The 21,469-nt window shown below is 33.8% G+C and overlaps 2 protein-coding genes across 2 annotated transcripts; both read right to left on the reverse strand.

The window, feature by feature from the left end:
• Nucleotides 1-1,452: 1,452 nt before the first annotated feature.
• LOC104115708 (protein PHYTOCHROME KINASE SUBSTRATE 2) lies at nucleotides 1,453-3,428 on the reverse strand. Its single transcript, XM_070187454.1, has one exon. It carries the CDS (start codon nucleotides 3,202-3,204, stop codon nucleotides 1,777-1,779), a length of 1,428 nt encoding a protein of 475 aa, XP_070043555.1. The 5' UTR covers nucleotides 3,205-3,428; the 3' UTR covers nucleotides 1,453-1,776.
• A 2,551-nt stretch (nucleotides 3,429-5,979) lies between these two features.
• Nucleotides 5,980-12,712, reverse strand: LOC104115707 (probable methyltransferase PMT2). The gene is made up of 7 exons (XM_009626386.4): nucleotides 12,381-12,712; nucleotides 10,708-11,362; nucleotides 10,375-10,585; nucleotides 9,728-10,022; nucleotides 8,151-8,525; nucleotides 7,541-7,618; nucleotides 5,980-6,575 (listed from the first exon to the last, which is right to left on the reverse strand). Exons 2-7 carry the CDS (start codon nucleotides 11,353-11,355, stop codon nucleotides 6,347-6,349), a joined length of 1,836 nt encoding a protein of 611 aa, XP_009624681.1. The 5' UTR covers nucleotides 11,356-11,362; nucleotides 12,381-12,712; the 3' UTR covers nucleotides 5,980-6,346.
• Nucleotides 12,713-21,469: the final 8,757 nt, after the last annotated feature.

A 21,469-nucleotide genomic window follows, 5' to 3' on the forward strand; every position in this document is an offset into this window, starting at 1 on the left:
CACACTCAAGGAGAGGTACCATGTTGTATGTTATTTGCAGATGACATAGTTCTGATTGATAAGATGCGAGGTGGTATTAACGAGTTCAAGTTGAGTAGGACCAAAATAGAATACTTGGAGTGCAAGTATAGCGACATTACCCAGAAAACGGACATGGATATGGCGCAGCTGGAGCTTACTGAGGACATGCCTCTTTATAGGAAGGTGTGGAGGTCGAGGATTATGGTAGAAGGTTAGTACGTCGTCGAGCGTTTTCCTTTGTCTTTCCCAATGTGATAACATTAGTGCTAGTATGATATCTTTTTATTCTTAGATTGCTATTACTACCTACGATTTAATTGTTATCTTGGCTTCGGTTTTCTTAATATCTTATTGTTGTTACTACTTATTTTCACTGCTTCTTTTTATTTGTTCTTTAGCCAAGAGTCTATCAGAAACAGTCTCTCTACCTCCCAGGATAGGGTTAAGGATGCGTACATCCTACCCTACTCATATCTTACTTGTGAGAATTCACTGAATTTGTTGTTGTTGTCGTAGAGTTTTATTTTGAACAACAATGAAAATGGCTACTGAACTAACATACTCTTCCATTTAATGATGGCACGACAGGAGTAATATTTGTTATTAGTAACTGTGAATGGTGAAGGGGAGTCTTGGAGCAACGGTAAATTGTCTCCATGTGACCTTATAGGTTACGGGTTCGAGCGCGCTGTGGAGGTTGCCTACATCACATCCCTTTGGGATATAGTCCTTCCCCAAATCCTGTGTCAATGCGAGATGCTTTGTGCACCGGACTGCCTAGTAACTGTGAATGATACAGATCTTAAGTGAATTTTAATTCAAAATATAATTTAACCTTTTTATACTTTTATACTAAGCAACTAAAAGAGAACTATTGAATTGAAGTTTAGACCCCAATGTTGCCATCTCTCTGAAGAGATTTGTATATTTTCCTTCTTTTCCTACAATTTGTAAATGACCCTCTTTTTCCTTCTTGCTGTCTTGTAAAGAAAACTTTTGACATTTTTCTGGTCGTCCTTGCTGGAAGTTGGACTTTGTTTGCATTATTGCATACCTCCTCCATCTCCGTGCTCATCACGTTGACACATTGGCTTTTATCTCAGTTTGTTCGACTAAGCCAATATAAATAGACACTATTAATATGGTGCGATATGGTATATTTTGAGTTAATCATACACTTTGTTTTCCTAAAAGGCTTCACACTTTTAAAGTATGAACCGCGTGAGGCTTCATTCTCACACCTAACAAAAACATCATCTCACCGCTAATAGAACTAGACAAAAATTAAATTCACGATTTTTCTTTTCTTTAATAAGTGTTCTACAAAAGAGACGCGATTACTTAAGAGCGTGAAATAAGCTAAGACATTAGAAAGAACAATATCATAATTCAGTTACATAGCTTTGGAAATAAGCCAAAAACACAAGTACAGAAGCAAACGATGTACGTATGGCATTAGACAGCTTAATTCACAACATACACTTAAACTGAGTGTCGCAGATTACACACTAGAAGAAGAGCAAGAACTAAGAAAAATGGCTAGTTCAATTTATTATTGAAACTGCATTGATAAAAAGCGGCTAGCCCGATGCACTAAGCTCCCGCTGGGTCTATTCTTCGTAGCCTTACCCTCTACAAGAGGCTGTTTTTATGGCTCAAACATGTGACCTCCTAGTCCATAGGAGCAACTTTACCAGATACACCATTGGGAAATAGTGGAAATTCTGAATTTTTAAACCAAAACCTTTTCCTCTTCTAAATATACAAGAAATCTGCAGGACGTTCAGTATATGAACTAGAGAATGATCTTGTAGTAAAATCATGTTTCCTATTTCCTCCATCAAATCTACTCAGCTTACTCTCAGCATGAAACCTTGTCATTGGCACAACACACTCATTCTTTAACTGCCTTTGAGTCATCTCCATTGATGTTTTTTCACTACCTTTATATGCATCTCCTACAACTCCAACAGCCTTATGACTATTACATCCCAAAAGAATACCCGAACGACGTTTCGCTTTCTCTCTCCCTGCTGTTTCTTTCCCATACTTGGTTCTAATTGAGGGTATTTTCGTCTCTTCTGAATCAGACATTATAGAGAAATCAGCAGCACTAGCAGTGACAACACTCCAATCAATACTAACTTCACTTGGAGCATAACATGACATGCCATCTGAACCTTGTCTAGCAAAACTTGGATTTGCTGTATTATTACTTGGAAAACTTTCAATTTCAAACAAATCTGAACTTGCATCACTTTCTGCATAATCATCTTCATATGTTCCATTTGAACTTGCTCCTATATTGATAATATCAATTTCTTCAGGTTTTGTAGCAATTGCATCCCAAGTTAACATACTTACCTTTTTCTCAAGACTCAGTTTGGCTCTTTCTTTCTCTGTTATTGAAGAGCCAAACACTTCTAAGGACTTTCTATTGATGTCTTCTTCCTTTTGCAGTTGTATCTTGACACCTGGGTTTCCAGCTATAGGATCGAAAACCGGAACCTTTCCAAATCCCAATTCATCAATTTTCTTGAAGTGTAAATCTTGATGATTAGCTCCTGTTGTACTGGACTCAGAACTTTGAGCTAAGCTTCTTGTTTTGATGGGGTTTTGTTTTGATTTTCCATGATATTTTCCCTTGTTGAAACTGTTTTCGCCGACTTGATCATCAACCTTAACAGAATTCTTGTCTTTACAATAACAATTGCAGCCAATTCTGGCTAGGAATTTCTTGCCGTAGGACTTGTTATTGGTATTTGCTTGTGGCTGATGATGATGATTTCTTGAAATATTCTGCAATAATGCACTTCTACTATTCCAGCTTGATTCCGAATGAATACTTGGAGTTTTAGGCCTAGTATTTTGTTTCAAAGAAGATATATTAGTAGCTGGCTTATCAATCCTGTGTTTGTTTTGTGGTTCACTATTTGTGATATTTTCTTGATTTTCTTCATCAACCCCTTCATTGAAGTATTTTTCTGCAGTAAATATATCTATTTCTCCATCATCTGCTTTCTTGCTCAAATTTCCACTTGACTCAAGATTGTGTACAAAGGTATCTTCAGTACCATTTAAGTAAGAAGAAAATGAGGCATCAAGAAGATTGTTGCCACTTTTTGTGTTCAAGTTGTTTGGCATGTTGGATTCTAGTGCTGAAGTCACTTTAACCATAGCCATGGGAGACTAAAATTTTGTATTTGAGTGGAAGTCTTTTTTATGTAAGCAAACAAAAACAAAGGCAAGGGGAAAAGGACTTAAACAGAAGAGAACTAAAACTTTGTGCAGAATAAGGCTTTGTGAGAAGTCAGATGGGAAGCACTAAACTACCATAGGAAGCTCATGAAATTACTTTGGCTGCAGATATAGTTATAGTATCATAGGAGAAAAAAGGCAAAAAAGAAAAAAACAAAAAAAAGAAGATGGGAGTCTTGGAGTAACGGTAAAGTTATCTCCGTATCTATAGGTCACGAATTCTTCAAGCCATGAAGTCAGCCATTGATGCTTTCATTAAGGTAGGTTGTTTATATCACACTCATTGGGACGCGACCCTTCTTCGAACACTGCATAAATGCGAGATGTTTCGTACACCAAACTGCCCTTTTAGTTCACTATTGAAGTTGATGGTGCTTAATAAAGCTACACTCTTTCTTTTTTTTTCACCTATTCAGGATAACACATCACTAGTTATTAGAGTTCTCAACATCAGATTGTGATTTTCCTTTGACATTTGTCCCACCTTTTTAGAGGTTTTATTAGTACTTACAAGAACTTTCCCACTTTTTGAAAGTAGTAGATTTACACTTTTCTTCTATTCAACTTTCTATTTTCTTTATTAATCTTAAACTGTAATTCAATTCTGAGTAAACCTGAAACTATTTCCGAAAAAAAAGGGAAGATGACTTCTGTGATACCAAACACACTTAAATTATTTTCGAGGTGACAAGTTACTTTCACCTATAATGTGCAATTCTCAATCATAGAGGTATAACTTGTATAGTAAAATTGGTGATATAAATGTACAGCTTAAATTTAATATCTAGGAGAAATGCAGAATATTTGCTTGTCCTTTGTGGAATATATTTAATTTGTTAATATGGTGTAGGAGTAGATGGGATTAGGAATCTATCAAAAAGGCTTTCATATCAATGCAGTTGCCCCACATAAGTTCAAGCTTTAGCCATCACAAGTTATAAAACAGAAGAACAAGTCAATTAAATGTTGCTTTGTCAATTTGACCCATAAGGATTACTGGCCACACAAGGTTCACCATATCTACAACATTTACAATCAAATCTGAGTATGAACAGATAACAAATTTTAACTCATTTGGTATCAATAATGGTGATAATTCTTGTGTACATGCCCCTTGTCGGCAAATTCTTCTGCAAATCCAGTGATTCACGTACTACTTGATACACACAGCACACCATTTTACAACTTGGTGGACTAGGGATTTTTACACGACGGAGCACAGTATTCTGCTCAACCAATGCTCTCTAAAAGCTTTTAGTGTTTAGGATTCCAAGTGCTTTATATTAACCATTTTTAAGGTATATACATATAAATATATTAGATTCCTGCTGAAGTTTACGGGTCCGGTGACCCCTCACTATAATACATACGTCGTCTCTGGTAGTGAGATGGCTAGGGTCCCTCCACACTTAAATAGAAATCTCAGGTTCGAGCCTTCGGTAGGGAGCGTTTTTTTCTCGCAGTGTGTCTATCCGGCGCAAATCTAGATTAGTCGAACCGGTTTGTTTCGAATAATAAATGTTAAACCAAAATAATATTTTTTTTTAAAATGTAGGGCAGTCCCGACATGTTGATGGTCATGTACTTATATATACAATTCTGGCTGAGAAATTTGTTCTTTCAAGGGTTATCAATGCATGTAGTTTGACGTGGCTAATAGAGATTAGTATGTTTTTGGCTTAGTTTCTAGATGCAGATGGATAATCTGTGTTCTTTAGCTCTTAGCTTCACTTAGTAACAAATTTTGTCTTAAATAATTGTACCCCACTAGAAAACCTAGTAGCCTAGTGGTAATGACACGTCAAGTACAAGTAGAGATTCAGAACCTCAAATGTATAAGTTACACTGTGTGCGAATCCCGGATAAATCAAAACCTTAATGCGGGTACTGAGACATTGGTGGGTAAACCTAAAAAAGAACCTCAAATATATAGGTTGAAGCTTTAATGCGGGTAGTGAGATACCGGATGGGAAACCTAAAAAAGAACTCAAATATATAGGTTACACTACACGCGAATCCTGGATAAATCGAAGCCTTAACGTGGGTACTGAAACACCAGATGGGTAAACCTAAAAAAGAACCTCAAATATATAGGTTACACTGGGCGCGAATCCCGAATAAATGCGAGTAGACACCGGGTGAGTAAACCTAAAAAAGAACCTCAAATATATAGGTTGAAGCTTTAATGCGGGTAGTGAGATACCGGATGGGAAACCTAAAAAAAAATTCAAATATATAGGTTACACTACACGCGAATCCTGGATAAGTCGAAGCCTTAACGTGGGTACTGAAACACCAGATGGGTAAACCTAAAAAAGAACCTCAAATATATAGGTTACACTGGGCACGAATCCCGAATAAATGCGAGTAGACACCGGGTGAGTAAACCTAAAAAAGAACCTCAAATACATAGGATATGCATAGTGATACTATTTTATTGTGGCAATAAGATCAATGTCCTGAAGTTTCTTGGATTGAAGCATTGGTTCTTTGCTATTTCTCCAAATCTGTAATTAAATGTACTACTCCATGCCTGCTACACTTTTCCAAAATATGAAACTATTTAAGTTCCAATCACCTAATGTAACATACTTATACCATCTACTAGAACCTTAATAGCTTTATCTATCTGCATTTCCCTACTAAAGACTAGACCAAGAGACAGATATAACTCCACACATTCTCTTGAAGAAATAACACTTTCTGAATCAAGATATCATATAAGAAATAAACAAGATCCAAAGGTTCCACTTTGATTGAACACATAACAGAGTCTGTTTTTCGAGGGAAGGAAATGTTTTTCTAAGGATTCTTGAAAAGCTTCATAAATAATCCTATGTAGCTCAGTTTTCAGTATCATTATCTAATGAAGACGATTATAAAGGCAAAACAAATAATCTGGTATAACTTATGGAACCATCAACATTAAAGATACGCCGTGGAGCCTCCTCCTAAGGACCTTGCTCGATCAAAACTTTCTCGTGGTGGCATAACCATGGATTTGTAGTCGTAAAATGTTGGTCTTCTTGATCTACGAATTCACGGATCAGACATCTTCGGTGGCATTTCATTGCGAGGATGTTGTGGAGTTAAGAGTCCAATATTGTTTGACAGCAACCAATATTTTCTCAGGAACAAGGGGACCGTCCTCATGATCCATCAATTTGAAGTTCCACCTCATGCCTCCTATTATCTTCTTCACCTTGATCAGTACATCTACGTCGTCTCTAAGAATGACAGCTCCTTCTGGACGCAAAATACGGTCCATCTCTAAGAGAATGTCTTCAAATTCACACCTGTACAATTAGAAAACAGTCAACACAAGAATGTTAAAATGCTAATTTAGTCCAAGACATATCAATTAGTACTATTTTTTTCTGTATATGTATCTCCATTTCATCCGGAATTTTTCTTTCTTTGGCTGGGGGTCACTAGTTGGGAGAGACGTGAGAGACCAGAGCGACAAGTTGGCATTACTATTCAATAAGAACAATGCAACTACACACACAAACTTGTGCTGGTACATCAAATATCAGTCATTATACCATACTTGATCTTGAGAAGGTTACTACCCTAAAATTTTAAGTAGCTAACCATTTACTATCAGTCTATATTTACTTAGGCTACCTTCCCTTTTATCGTATCCCAATCAATTAGTTACTCCCTCTGTTTCAATTTAGATGACACACTTTCCTTATTGGTCCGTTCAAAAAAAAATGACACATTTCTACAATTGGAAATAATTCAACTTTAAACTCTTCATTTTATCCTTAATGAGAAGCTTTACAAATGACATGGCCCCACAAAGTTCCCCTTAAGCTTTTAAGACAACAAGTTTTAAAAGTCTTCTTTTTTTCTTAAACTCCGTGCCGAGTCAAACTACCTCATCTAATTTGAAACGGATGGAATACTTAATTGGCAAAGTTCCCTTGGTCCAAGTATTTGAACCAATTTGACATAAAAAAATTTCTATTGTTTCAAAACTCATTTGGCGTCAGATTAACCAACCTTCACAGATGCAACTTTGTCTACACACCTACCTCTAATATGATGACCAAAATTTTATCTCTGCTTGGTCAGGCGGAAAAAGGAATTTGTGCATAGAACCAATTAAGTCACCATTACTTAGTAGCCAACTAGGCATGACCAACAATAAGACGAGCTGCAATAGCCACAGTGCTACTAGGCTCTTTATGTCATTGAAGAACATGCTAAGAAGTAAATTAGCAATAAAAATAAAGTACTGAAGATAAAAACTTACTTATCCTTGTATAAACTGAAAAGGCCACTAGCATGAATGAGATCATACGTCCTTGGGTATGTAGAAAATGCTTCACACCTGAATCACAAGATTACTATATGATCAGAGGATAGCTTTCTCTTCGACATACGGAGAGAAATAAATAGAATAAAGTAAAATATAACACTTGTATCTCCTTGTAAAAAACAAAGATAAATCTGATACAGGCTCAAACAGCATACTGTATTTTCTTGATATCGCTTGTGCTATTTCAATAAAGCAGGAATCGTTTCTGATAGAAACAAATGAAGAAACTTTTCTTTTTTGTATATATGTGGCTTAGGTGCATTTGTGAAATATTTTCACAGAATCTTAAGAGATGATTACATCAAACATGAAATGTGATCTGAAGTTTAAGGCCTCTCTTTTTGTTACATATTTAACCCGGAAGAATCTGATTTTATTATCCTCTTAAGGTCTAGACCTTAACATTTTCTCTACCAAAGCTAGAAGTAGTAAACACAAATAATGAAAGCACGAAGGAATATTAAGATCAGGTTATATATCAAGTGCTTCCTTTCATATGACAAATCTTTTCAAAAGATAGGGTTGTTTCAATAGTTGTACGTACCAGTCATGATAAATGCCAATTAGTCCCCGTTCATATATAACTCCCAAAGTATTCTTCTCAGCTATTGTTGGCATAACATTCATAACCCAAAACTTAGGAGAGTGAAGCGCTGCTGCAAAACCTCCTAGTCCAGCATTCATGTCCATAATGTTGCGGTACCTTCCGGTGTCCAGGAGCTTGTTGATCTTTTTATAAGCACTTACGTGTTTCTTCCATTTCTTGTTGTCTTCCTCATATTTCTCAACAGACACTCCTGAAACTTGTCCGTTGGCAATTCTTGGGGGAACAGCATAAAGTCTCTCGGGGAATGGCTTTAGACTCTCGTCCTCACCGCTACCATTGTTTGGTGTTATGCATGTTTCCATTTTGTTGTACCTGAAACCAAAAAGGCAAAAATTAACAGATCAGCCATGACCTTGATTTTCAATACTGAATCTATAATTCTATATGAACACAACAACCAAGTCCAATGAATTGGCTGCCTCGGACAAAACACAGTAATCATGCATTTGAAAATACAAATGATTTTAGGGTTGTATATACCAATCCTACTGTTATATCACATTCAGCACAAAAAAAACGCATCTATGATAAATGTGGAATTACTTTTAAGTTCTCTGGAAATCCCAAAACCAAATAGCCGCAAAATTAAACCAGTTAAAATATTCAATTCTATCAGAAAACCAGTTTGGACAAAGATAAAGCAACGGTTATCTTGTATCCAATCATTAAAGTAGAACACTGCTGTTCGTCATGCAATTAGCTATAAATTATTGTATTCCTGTGGTGGTACATACATTGTGTTCAACAAGAATTAAAACGATTTCAGCTGCTATAATAAGCAGAATCATCGAATAATGAGATGGCCAGAACTGCTAATAAGCGCATAGGAGAACAGATTAAAGTGCAGAACAAGTTATTTGACTTGCTTGTACGTACACCAGAGAAACACCAAAGATAGTCAAACAAGGGTGTAACTAAATATGAAGGAAAAATGTTACTTCTAAAATACTGCTTAAATCATTAAAGAAAACTTTGAACTGATAGTAACGTGTCTAATGCATTAAAGAAGGGGCCCAGGCTTGGAGAGTTCAGATAAGTTCTAGCATGCTCACTAAGACACTGCACAACAGCTTTCACTTAGTAAGTTAGCAATGTAATATTCACGTTATCAGATTATGGCAAGTGGATTTCCTGCATACTTGGCAAATCTTCTGCCACCTAAAGTCCTAAACAACTTAAATCCGCATACTAAACCGTCTTGGCATGCTATTAATTCATAAGAAATAAGTTTCTCAAGCTCAAGTAATTCTAACTGGTGACATGTTCTAATTCCGTTCTAAGGCACCACAAGAGTAAACCTTTTTCACAGTAGAATAGAGCTGCCACTCATGGAAAGCATGAAGCACATTCCAACACATTTCACTATAATGGCCAAGTTTTCTTTGGAACCGATCTTTCATATTATGTTATATTATATGTTCTCTATAACAATATTTCGTTATAGCAGCCAAAACATTTCCGGACAAACAGTGTCATTATAGAGAGGTTTGACTGTATTAAGTACGATGACATACCAGACATTATCTGGATCATCAGCTTTACAAATACTGGCTGCCGAATTTTCTTGTGCAGAACGGCATGAGTCAGCATCCATTCTTTTTCGCCAAATAGCAGTCTCACCCTTCTCAGATATCTTCTCCCAGCAAAGAAGTTTAGCGGCCTCTTCAATCTTCCTTTGTTCTTCTTGAAGTTCCTCCTTGGGTCGTTGCCAGGCCTTATAATTGGTTTTCCAGTTGATAGGAGGTCCAGAAAGTACCCAGTAGCCTCCAGGTCTAAGAACTCGATCAACTTCCATCATGAGGACTCCATCTACACGATGAACGAGCAAAATATGCAATTAAAAACCATTATCAGAAAGTAATAATTTGGTAAACGATAATCACATTTTTGGGCCGCCCTAAAAGATAATAACCGGCAAATATATGTTTCGTATATTAAGTATAGTTATACATAAAAGATATATATAATATACATACAGGATATTATACACAAAACCAGTGTATATGTTTTGTATATTTGGGCTAGCACCCATAAATAATATCGGCCAACGGGCCAAAAACGAAAAAAGCCCTCCGATAAAACGTAAATACAAACAAGTAAAATGTCTTCCTTATTCTAAAAATTTAACCATGTTTTCTGGATATCAAGACGAGATGCATACCAGCAGCACCCCAAGGGATAAGACAACGAGAACAATGTGCCATATCAAAGGCTTTAGATGGATATGGCATTTTGATTGTTCCTAGTACACCAATAACAGCAGGCACACCCCTTTCCAGAGCAAACTGAACCTGAGCTTCGTGCGAGTCTCTTGGGGCAAATGACATTGCTATGACATTCCTTTTCCAAAGATAAGCGCCCCAACTTGCAACCTGGCACGATTTGAGAAATTCTTAGCCCAAAACAGCATCAGAGTAACAAAACACTTTCCATGTAGGCAAGACAAAGGGACATCTTTAGTAAAAACTTAAGTTTATAAAGCAGGAAAACATACCCCACAGCCAGTGTCCAAAGCAGTTCGAACTGTCCCATTTTCGATCGGGACTACTGAAGCAAGCTGATCGATATACTTATCTGCTCCTTGAGGAAACTGTGTCCCTCCTCCCGGAAATCTAAACACGTTACCCTCATACTGAACCCAGTTCTGAATGGCTTTCTCAACCGTCAAGCTCTTATATGGAGCATTGGCATAAGGAACATAATCCCGACTTTTTGGCCATGGAAACGGGGTAACATATCCCTTAGGTGCTGGAATAAGGCAATGTAACTTCTCCTCTTGAGGTGGACAATGCCTTTCTCGGTAGTTCATATTTTCCCTTGGGAAGGTCATCGCACGCTTTTGATCTTGACATGGTGTGTAATCAGTGTAATGAGGATCACATGGTTTGAGTTCTTCGACTTCGGACTCTGACTCATCAGTACCGCCTGCCTCGCCAGCATGACGAGTCTCAAAATTGAGATTTGGTAGTATATCACAATTCTCACCAGCAGTCTTGGTAACTGCCAGAGCTATACTATCTCCTTTCCCGAAACCGCTTCTTTGCCATGCTCCAAGTAAATAGAAGAAGCAACATAGACCAGCTACTATAAATATTGATACAGAAGTTCTAGTCCTATTATCCCCTGCGTTTTTGTTCGCCATTGCAGCCCTGAAATAATTTCAATAACCTAGTTAGGAGTGAAAAAGAAATCCAATGCAGATGCACATTTTCCTCAAAGTTCGTAAAAGATACAAGGCAATCTAGACATCACAAATTGCATAAACATGGCCTTTTATTATTTAGAAGGGACAAAAAACAAAACGCTCGTTGCTAGATCAGAGTATGATAATTGGTTATTGAGTTCTCAAGATCATATATTTTTTATACATAAACCTCCGAAGTTCCTCAGGTTCTATCTCCATGCCAATCATTTCAAGCCAAATGCTATCTAAGTTCCTGAAGTTAGTTGAAATCAACGGAGTATTAAAGAGTGAGATCAGATAAAGCTAATGTTCTCCCAAGTAGGATAAGATGGAAACTCGAATAGCTGCAGATCTAAGGTAGTGGGAAACCAGCATAACTTCTCAACGTTCAAAGTCGGCCACCCAACAAAAATTGGATCTCCTATTTTTATGACGATGGTGTATGGGTCAGCTTGGGTTCAACTCGACTAACATGAGACCTCAAGGTTCTCCTCCCAATTCATTAACCACTACGCTACACCGTTGGGTGCAACAAAAGTTGGATGTTTTAAACACTCATAAGAATACAAGGATCAAAGTCAGATCTTTTACAGGTTTGAGAATTCTGGCCTACATAACACTAACAGTCTAATCATTAAACCAAACTCTCAAATAACAAATCTTTGCTCCAACATAGTAAAACAAAAACATCACCAAAACAACAATGCACTTCCAAAGAAGAAACTTGAAGCCAAGAATTACATGACACAATAAATGCTCAAAGCACAAGTTTATTTAAACTTTGCTAATCTAAACCAATGATCAATATTACCTAAAAAGACACCAGATTTGAAACATAAAGGAGTTCAAAAACTGTTTTTCAGACAAACCCCACTTGCCAAATGAATCAACTAAACCAATAAAACAAGAAAGCAAATCTAAATCACAAAAGTTCCATTGATTGATTGATAGATCACAGCTAAATAGAGGATTAAAGAACATACCAATGGCATCAAAAAAGATTCCAACAATTCCTTATTGATCTTCCAACTCTTCCCTTCTTTTTTTTTGTTTCTTTTGCTTTTTCAGTAGACAAATAATCTCACTTTGATTTAAAGAATTTAGCAAAAACACCCACTTCAAAAATCCCAACTTTGATTCAAAGAAAATGTTTTCTTGATAATCTCTAGCATATATAGATCAAGCACACACGTCTCCTTCTATTTCTCTCACACGCACACAGAGAGAGAGAGAGAGAGAGACAGAGAAATATGGGTACTTTGGAGAAAGTGAAAAACTGGGGTTCTTTAATTATGCTGCTGTTTTATGTTATGTTATGCTAATAATAAATCATGTCCCCCGCTTGCTATTTAGTCCAAAGTGCGCACCAATGAGATCTCAGATCTGCAATAGGTCCCACGCGCGAATTGATTGGGAAAATATTAAAGATGTGAGACCTACCGGACATGTTAAGATCTAGGAAGGACTGTGCAGTCGGTGCCCATGAATCCACCGTCGTCCTATTGTTACTAAGTTTAAGGTCAAACTATTGGAAGCACAAGGTAATTATGTTCGGTAAAATAATCAGACTCGTTTTTATTAGGGATAATTAATATCGGGATTAAATTTTAAATAAATTTATGTCATATTTGATTGAAATAAAATCGTGATATAATTGATTCAGAAATTAGTTATTCTGGGATTGTAGTATTTTTTATTCCTATGAAAGGTTGAAATAACTAATCCGAGAATAGCTAATTTTGAAATAATTAATTATGAGATAATTTATTTTTCAACCAAACGAACCCTTAACGTTCGTATAAGTTTTTGTGACGCTCTTCAAATTTCGAGAGTTATTCTTTGATTGCATGTTTTATTATATTTTTTAATGTAATTTTTAAATATATAAATTTTATATCCAAATTTTACGGTTAAAATTAATAGTTTGAATTTCGAAATTTAAGTGGTGTTACATTGAGACAGTGAGAATAATATTTGTCACGCTACAAATAAAATTGCTAAGATCTATAGGTCTCGTATTTCATTTTTGTTACTACTTTAGCATTAGTCTTTTCGTTCTATTTTATATGATAGAATTCAGAGTATGAGGGTAAAATTATTTGAATATAAATTTACAAAATTATTTAAAAAGTTACAAATTAAAACTATATAAATATTAGTAAATCACAGTAGTATGTAATTTAAATATATGAAAAAATTATGATAAAAGAAAGGCTTTCTTACGGCTAAAATAGTAATAATGTCACTGTATATTTTTTTGTTCCATTTTATGTGATATTATTTATTTGCCATGTTACAAAAACAAAAAAAAACGTATTTTTTTTATTTAATCCATATTTATATAACCATAAAATTCTTATTAGATTTAAAAGAGAACATATTTTTATTCTATCATGTACTCTACAATCAGTCATATAAGTTCACATAATATATGTAGAGAGACAATGTTTTTCACACCAATGCTGGATAAATATAGAGAAGGAGGAATAGGTGGTCTTTTGACCGAAATAGCTATCGAAAATTGCATCTCTATTTTTATAAGGTAGGGGTAAGATTTTCATACACACTATCATATTGACAAAGGGAGATTCAGAATTTAATGCATACGGGTTCAACTTTTAAAATGTTTGACATTGAACTCATTATGATTTTAAAGTTATGAGTTCATATTTACTACTATTTATTTTTATTTTAATATATTTTACATATAAATTTATGATTTGCATCAAAAATTACAGGTTTAATTGAACCTGTACATATAGTGCTACATTTGCCTCTGGAGGCGGATCCAGGATTTCAGGTGGATCTAGAATTTATATTTGACAGATTTAACTTTATCCTCTTACTATGACCACTACACTTTTAAAATTATAGATTCAAAATTATATTTGTTTATATATACATAAACAACACTGTCCATAGTGAATTCGAACTGTCAATTTTACTTGTAGAGGTGCACCCAATAATAACTGTACCATAATAGCTTCTAAGCATGAATTCACGCACGTATATTTAAATAATTTTAAAAAAATATAATATTATTATTTATAGTTTAGGAATAAAAGTATAGGTTCACGCGAATCCACGTCTCCCAACTTCGATACACGCCTCTATTCACCTCTTTCTATTTAGAGTTAGTTGTGAGATTATACTAGATTTGTAGTTATTGTAGTCAAAAGAAATGAACGGCTGCAGATCATGGGTCAATGAGATTTTGATGATTCAGGTGCGTTTGATGGTAGCGGGGTAGGGGTCCTTGTGATGTTTGTTAAGTATATTTAAAATATAGTTCAGGGACATGGTGTGGACCACGACGTAGGTTAACTTCCCCTCTTTCAGGGGAGCTTTTGACGGTGGTTTTACGGGAAAAAACAAATCTTAATGTTTTTCAATTGCCGAGGTAATGATTAGGTGAAATTATGAACATTAATAGAAGCCTGGATCTTAGAACTTTGGAGATCCCTAATTTACGTACTGTTTCAAAGACATGGGAAACTAATAATGTTTCATAATCATTATTCAAGAAATCATAGAAATTAGGCAAAACAAGCTTGTTTGGAAAGCCACTTAGGAATTGAATTTGAGTGTAATTAGGTATAATTATAAATTTTGACATATTTGTTTGATCAGTAATTATTTGGTCAGCATGGAATTAGATGTAATCGAAGGGGTGTAATTACACTCTCAAATTCTTAAGGAGGTGAGAATTGGTGGTAATTACACGGTGTAATTACAAAGTTACCTTTTAGTTTCTTTCCTTTTTTGTTTTTATTTTAATTTATTTTCTTTATAATTTTTTATTTCTATTTTTTAAATTTTTAAATTTTATTTTTACCTTTTAATTTCTTTTGAAATTTTAAAATATATTTTGCTTTGTACATTATTTATCGCTTATTTCTCTACCTTTACTTCCTGTGATTACATGTAATTGCTTATATTTTATTTTTTATTTATTTTATTATTCTATTTTTTTGAAATTATATCTCCTAATATTAAAAATAATGAGTCATTAACAAACTTGGCATATAATGAGTGATGCAATTAAAGTGAAATTTCGCTTTGAATGTGATTATAAATTTATTATGTTTTCTAATCTTAAGTTGTAGTGGAACTTACTATTATTATGTTGGAATTTGACATTTGTTAAACTATTTTTTTTTTTTGGATTTTGAAATTGTGTTATATTCATGGTTCCAATTTACATGTTATAGTAGTATTGGCTCATATTGCATGTTGTTCATTTTTTAGTTAGAATTGATAGATTAGTTTTGCCAAATATTTAAATAATGTTATGACATTATATTTATAAATATTAATTTATTTTATCAAACATGAATTCTACGATGTTCTTACAAAACTTATGTTTTTAGTTTTTGTAAGTATCTAAATTAAATATTATTAATTTGAAAATATATACAAATTATTTTTACAATATTAGTTATAAATATATGATTACTAAATAATGTATATTCACGAAAAAATATATATCTTAAATACCAAATATAATATCATTTATACTTATAAAAATTTATAGGCATATATTTATTATATTAACTTTTAAGTTTTGTTAATTACTTCATTTAAAATTTAATCTAACAGTGTAATTATACTTGTGCATCAAAATATTAAACTTGCAATTACACTATAAAAATAAATAGCTCCTCGTAATTATACAATTGTGTAATTAGTAATCTGTGTAATTACTACCCTAGTAATAACACCAATTTCAATTACTTGGTGGCTTTCCAAACATACCTTAAAGGTCTCGTGGCGTTTGTTTGAAGTTTTTGAATTTTAATATGTTATTTTGAACTAATCTTGAAAAAAGAAGTTAATTTTGTAAATTTTTAAATTCAATTTCTCATTCGGCAAAAAATTAATTTTTATTCATTTGCAAAAAATCAAATTTTCAAATTTTATTAAAATTGAGTTTCCAAAAATTAGTTTTTGAACTTGAAATTTTTGACAAACTCAGTTTGAAATTCTTCACAAGTAGGTATTTTTAAAGATTCAGCTTAAAGAGTGGCGAATTACAGTTTTACGTACGGATTTATATAAATTTAGTAGTTTTGCTCAAACTTTATATATTTATTACAAATTTACCAATATTTAAATGTAAAATAAATTATTTATATTAACTTAAATTGTTATAGAAACTCATAAACTTTAAACTTTAAATTGTTAATTCGCCGCAGGATAGCTCAAAGCACTTTTTCTAAAACTAAAAAGGATAACTCTAAGTGCTTTTTCTTCGGGCTTGCTAATAATAATCATGGGCGTATCTATATTAGAAAATGTGGGGCACATGCACCTATCCTATTGCCAAGTAAAAGCAGATTTTATGTACAAATTTTCAATTGTTTAGCCATATAGAGTAGATGACACCAATGCTCAAATTTTAACAGTCGAGACCACACATTAATATAATACTACGTATTTAGTTTGTACTTCATAGCTCTTTTTTTCGTTTTAGTTCTATTTTTTTCCTTCTTATCACTCTTTCCTTCTTTTTTTCTCCTTTCTCCATATCTTCATAGTAAACAACATCTTAAAGTGTCAGATATTAAACTACTTATTACTTCTATTAAGATTTATCTTATCTTGAACTACCATAAATTGATTTTATTATAAATAATTTATGTGACAATAAGATCTAAGTCCATGATGAGACTTGTTTTAAATATTTTTATCCCAAGTTATTGCTTAAACATATTTAAATTTCAATCAAATTATTGAAAGTTTTTTCAAATTTTTGGGATAAAATATACTCTCTTTTTTATAAGCAAGTCACATATAAAGAAATCGTCATATGCTCTAAGAGCTTTTTAATTTTTTTCATTCTTCTTTTAGCTATAAAATTTACAAAGTTTCAATTTTTACAGTATTAAATTTTCATTAGTATTCTACTTTACCTTTTTATTTTGAATTTTATGGTAAAACCTGAACATGTTTTAAGATAAACATTATGCAATGATTGAGATTATAATTGATAATATTGATGACAAACACTGATTTAGAATAGCAAGATTATAGTTTATCTCGTTGAATAATGTGCAAAATTATTAATATGTCATAAAACACTAAAAAAAAAATATACATCACTTGATATTATGGCAAGTATCGTGATGCACCCATGATCTTAAAATCCTAGATCCGCCCCCGATAATAATTGCTATGTCAAAAAAGGTTAAAAAAACTTTGGGGGTGGAAATGGCTAAGGATAAAACTAGCAAGTCATCGAGAATGGCATAATTGAGGAAGCAAAGAACAAATCCCGTTTTACTTGGAAAATCATGGAACGTGTCTTACTTAATTATGGTAATTCTTACTATAAATAATTTAAAACCACGCCTTATGAAAATTCCATGCTCTTACCATTACCCACCGACAAGACAACTAAGTTTATGCCTCACTTATCAGGTTTTGGTAAAACTAAAAGATACTAAAATTAACTAAATAAGGATGTTGCATAATCGAGATCTAAATAAAGATGCATAAAGTAATCATATGTACATATTCATCTGTACTTTCTTTTTTTCTTTTTTTGCTTTTTTTCTTTTTTCTTTTTTTGTTTGCTGGTATTATTCAATTATGCAATAGGAAAAAAGGATAAGACGTCGACATATTTTTGCCCCTTTTCTCCATCATGCATTGTTATGGTCAGCATGTTCCATATTTTACTTTTTTTTTCTTTTTTCGCCTATCATGTTATCATGATCTATAAATGAAATATTAGCACATGAAAAAAGGAAGGAAAAAAAAAGGGTGATAAATGATTGACGAATGAGGTCCTGTGGGAATTTTTCCGAAGGGCATCCATTTATTTTCGAGTTTAAGTTCGGTCTACAAATTTGATCTACAATAATAGGAAATCTCCATAGTTATAATATTGATATAGTATGTTCTAGGGCGGAGCTAGCCCTTCACTTGCGGGTTCGTCGGAATTCAATAGCTTTTGTTTAAAACTTTATTTTATGAAATTTATTGAATATGTATAAATTATTAATTTAGAACTCACTAACTTAAAAAAATTAGAATCTCGAACTCACAAGTTTCAAATTCTGACTCTTTCTTTGAGTATGTTAAAAGTAATAATTTGCTATATTTAATTAAATTAAACTGATGATGTTATTAATTTATACGATTAATGTTTCTACTCATATTAACTAAAATATTCCCCTTTATGTGAACATATTTCTTTTTTAGTCTGTGCCAAAAAGAATGACTAATTTTCTTATTTGGAAACAATTTACCTTTATGCAATAATTTATAGCCATACAAAATATATGTGCCTCATTTTACATCATAAATTCAAAAAAAAAATTTTCTTTTCTTAAGTTACGTGCCTAATCAAATGAGTTCACATAAACTGAAATAGAGGAATAATTTGTTTAAATGGTGAAGCTGGCCTGCTCAACTGAACCTAGAAATGGACCCGTTCAATTATTGTGAAGGGACAATATGATAGTACGTTTTTTAGACAAAATCCAACCCTATAACATATTCCCTATCTTGACTATAGTTAGATAAGATTGAACTTCACTTTTGTAGAATTGAAAGGTTTAGTGTGGTATAGTGCTAGCACTAATTCTAATTCAAGTTCTACCCCCCAAAAAAAGCTAATTCTAATTCAAGAGAGTTTTCATGGATCTCATAATCATCTTATCCCATCCCTAAAGCTAGCTCGTACTTTTCCTTCTCCTTTGGATATGATCTCTTTCCTTTTACATACTTATTTTTTGTCGCCTGGGAGGAGTGATCATCTTTTTTTTTTCCTTTTTTTTATACGTAGTATCTTGAAAGACAAAGAAAAATATCTACTCCCACAAGGAACACATCATTGACCTATTGATAGCTTGGTTTTAAATCAAGAGATCAGTTTTGATGGATAAGCGATCACGCCCAACTCTAATCATAAAAAGGATAAGCGGTCGCTGCAAATATAATTCGGTCTAAAAGTCCGGAGTCGAATCCCACAGAGAACTAAGGTTTCACTATAACTGTTCAATATCACTAAAAAGACAAATTCGAACAATTCCAAAATTATAAATATTAAGATTCTTATGTCTGACTAATTAACTAACACATTAAAATAGTAAATTAATAAATATGGATACTAAGGGTTGGAGACAAAATTAAGGAGATCTAGAGTTATGATTTTCCCAATTATCGGAATCTTTCCTGCTATGTCTTCTATAATTTCACCGAATTATTCTCTACCGATCGTGAGTACTTCGGGTGTCATAGTTCTCTCTCGAGCAACTACCACAATTTACTAGACATATTTTCTCGAACTACGCTAGCTGACACTAATTCATCGCTCACTACAATCGCACCAAGGTTTCGTTATCTCTACTCCCCCCTTAAATCCTCCGTATTGATCTCTCACATACGTTAGGAGTGATATTGTTCAACAACTACCTAAATGCATACCCTCTCTCAAGCAATACATACTAAATAGGCACAGTCAGTTGATGGCCATTCAATCAACAGTAACAAACACGTAGTTGAACAAGTAGCGAAATCTAACGGCTCAATTATATAAAAACATAACAAGAATTTATCCTACAAACGGTTCCATCAAAACACTAGTTAACAAATTAACTATTCATAGTCATGCTAACAATCATGATAATAATTGAAAGCATTAAAATACAGATTAAAGAAGAACGGATGAGAAAACTCTTGTGATTCGTTGCTCCCAAGTGTTCACGTAGCCATTTGCCTCTCCAATAATGTCTCACCCTCTAAAAACTAAGTTTAGAAGGTATTTATAGGGTTGGGGCCTAAGTCTATACGTCCAAAATTTGTGAGGAAATAAAAGTGGCTCGGATAGCATCATCGGCGCGATGCACTGTCAGAGGCACCAATATTTCTACGCGAGGCACAGTCAGGGGCGCCAATGTTTCTGCGCGAGGCACTATCTGGGGGCGCCAATTACAATGCCTTGGACTATGCCTTGCACTGTCTATGGCCATGACTTTTCATTTCCTTCCACTTCTTCTTTTATTGCTCCCTTTTGTAGCTCTAAGGTACCATTTCGTGTAACTTTTCTCCAATTCATGTCCACGCATTCCTAGAAGTGAAATAAGCTCTATTAAGCTTAATTGTCACACAAATTAGTATCCAAACAACAAGCAAGTAGGGTAAATAATGTCAAAATATATGAAATTATAACATGATATCAACACCCCCACACTTAAATGTTGCTCGCCCTCGAGTCAACCAACCAAACACTTCCTCTCCAAGGACCCAACAAGCCACACATTCACAACACACTACACATATGACCATGGTTGATAGTAATAATTAAGCTCTAGCATATGCGGTCAAAATACACTTTCCATACTCATGCCCAATTTCAAAACATCCAACCCAGGAACAATATGATTATAACAATCCTTGCCTTGAAAACTAACTCAATGTCACAATGCACCCGAGGCTTGAATACTTAATCTAACAGAGAGGTCTAATAATGTTACCTATACTTTGTGAAACTATGTGCTCTCACAATAAAACAAAGAGTAAGTAGTCCACACATCCAAATCACATGATCGAATATATTTTAAGGACTAACACATATGAATAAAAATCACTCACTCTCTCAAAGAAGTCACACGCACGCAAACGGTACCATAGGCTTGCCTATTATGTAAAACTCTACTAATGTAGGCCCGCTCAGTCGGAAATCAACTAGGACTTTATTACGATTGTAATGGGGGCTAAGTGACGGGTAGGATATATTTAGGATATAGTGGCTAACCCTCCTAAGTACTTTAACACATCACGTATTCAACTGTAAGTGCAAAATTCCTTCAATCCACTTCAATCATCAAAAGATAGCTCACCCTAGAATATTTTTTCTTCTTCTTTACGCACTGCTTCAGATCACATTCACTAGCAAAAATAAGAAATCTTTATTTATTTATTTATTCTTTTTTTTTCTCTTTTTTTCTTTTCTTTTTGTATTTTTGCCTTGCCGCTAATAGAGTTTTATTAAAATACAAGTGCACGTTTCTTCCTTCTATTGGTTCCACTCAAAAGCTACCCCAAGTTTCTTCATTACTTTTTT

Source organism: Nicotiana tomentosiformis, chromosome 10 (genome assembly GCF_000390325.3).
Source record: "Nicotiana tomentosiformis chromosome 10, ASM39032v3, whole genome shotgun sequence".
NCBI classification, from domain to species: Eukaryota; Viridiplantae; Streptophyta; class Magnoliopsida; order Solanales; family Solanaceae; genus Nicotiana; species Nicotiana tomentosiformis.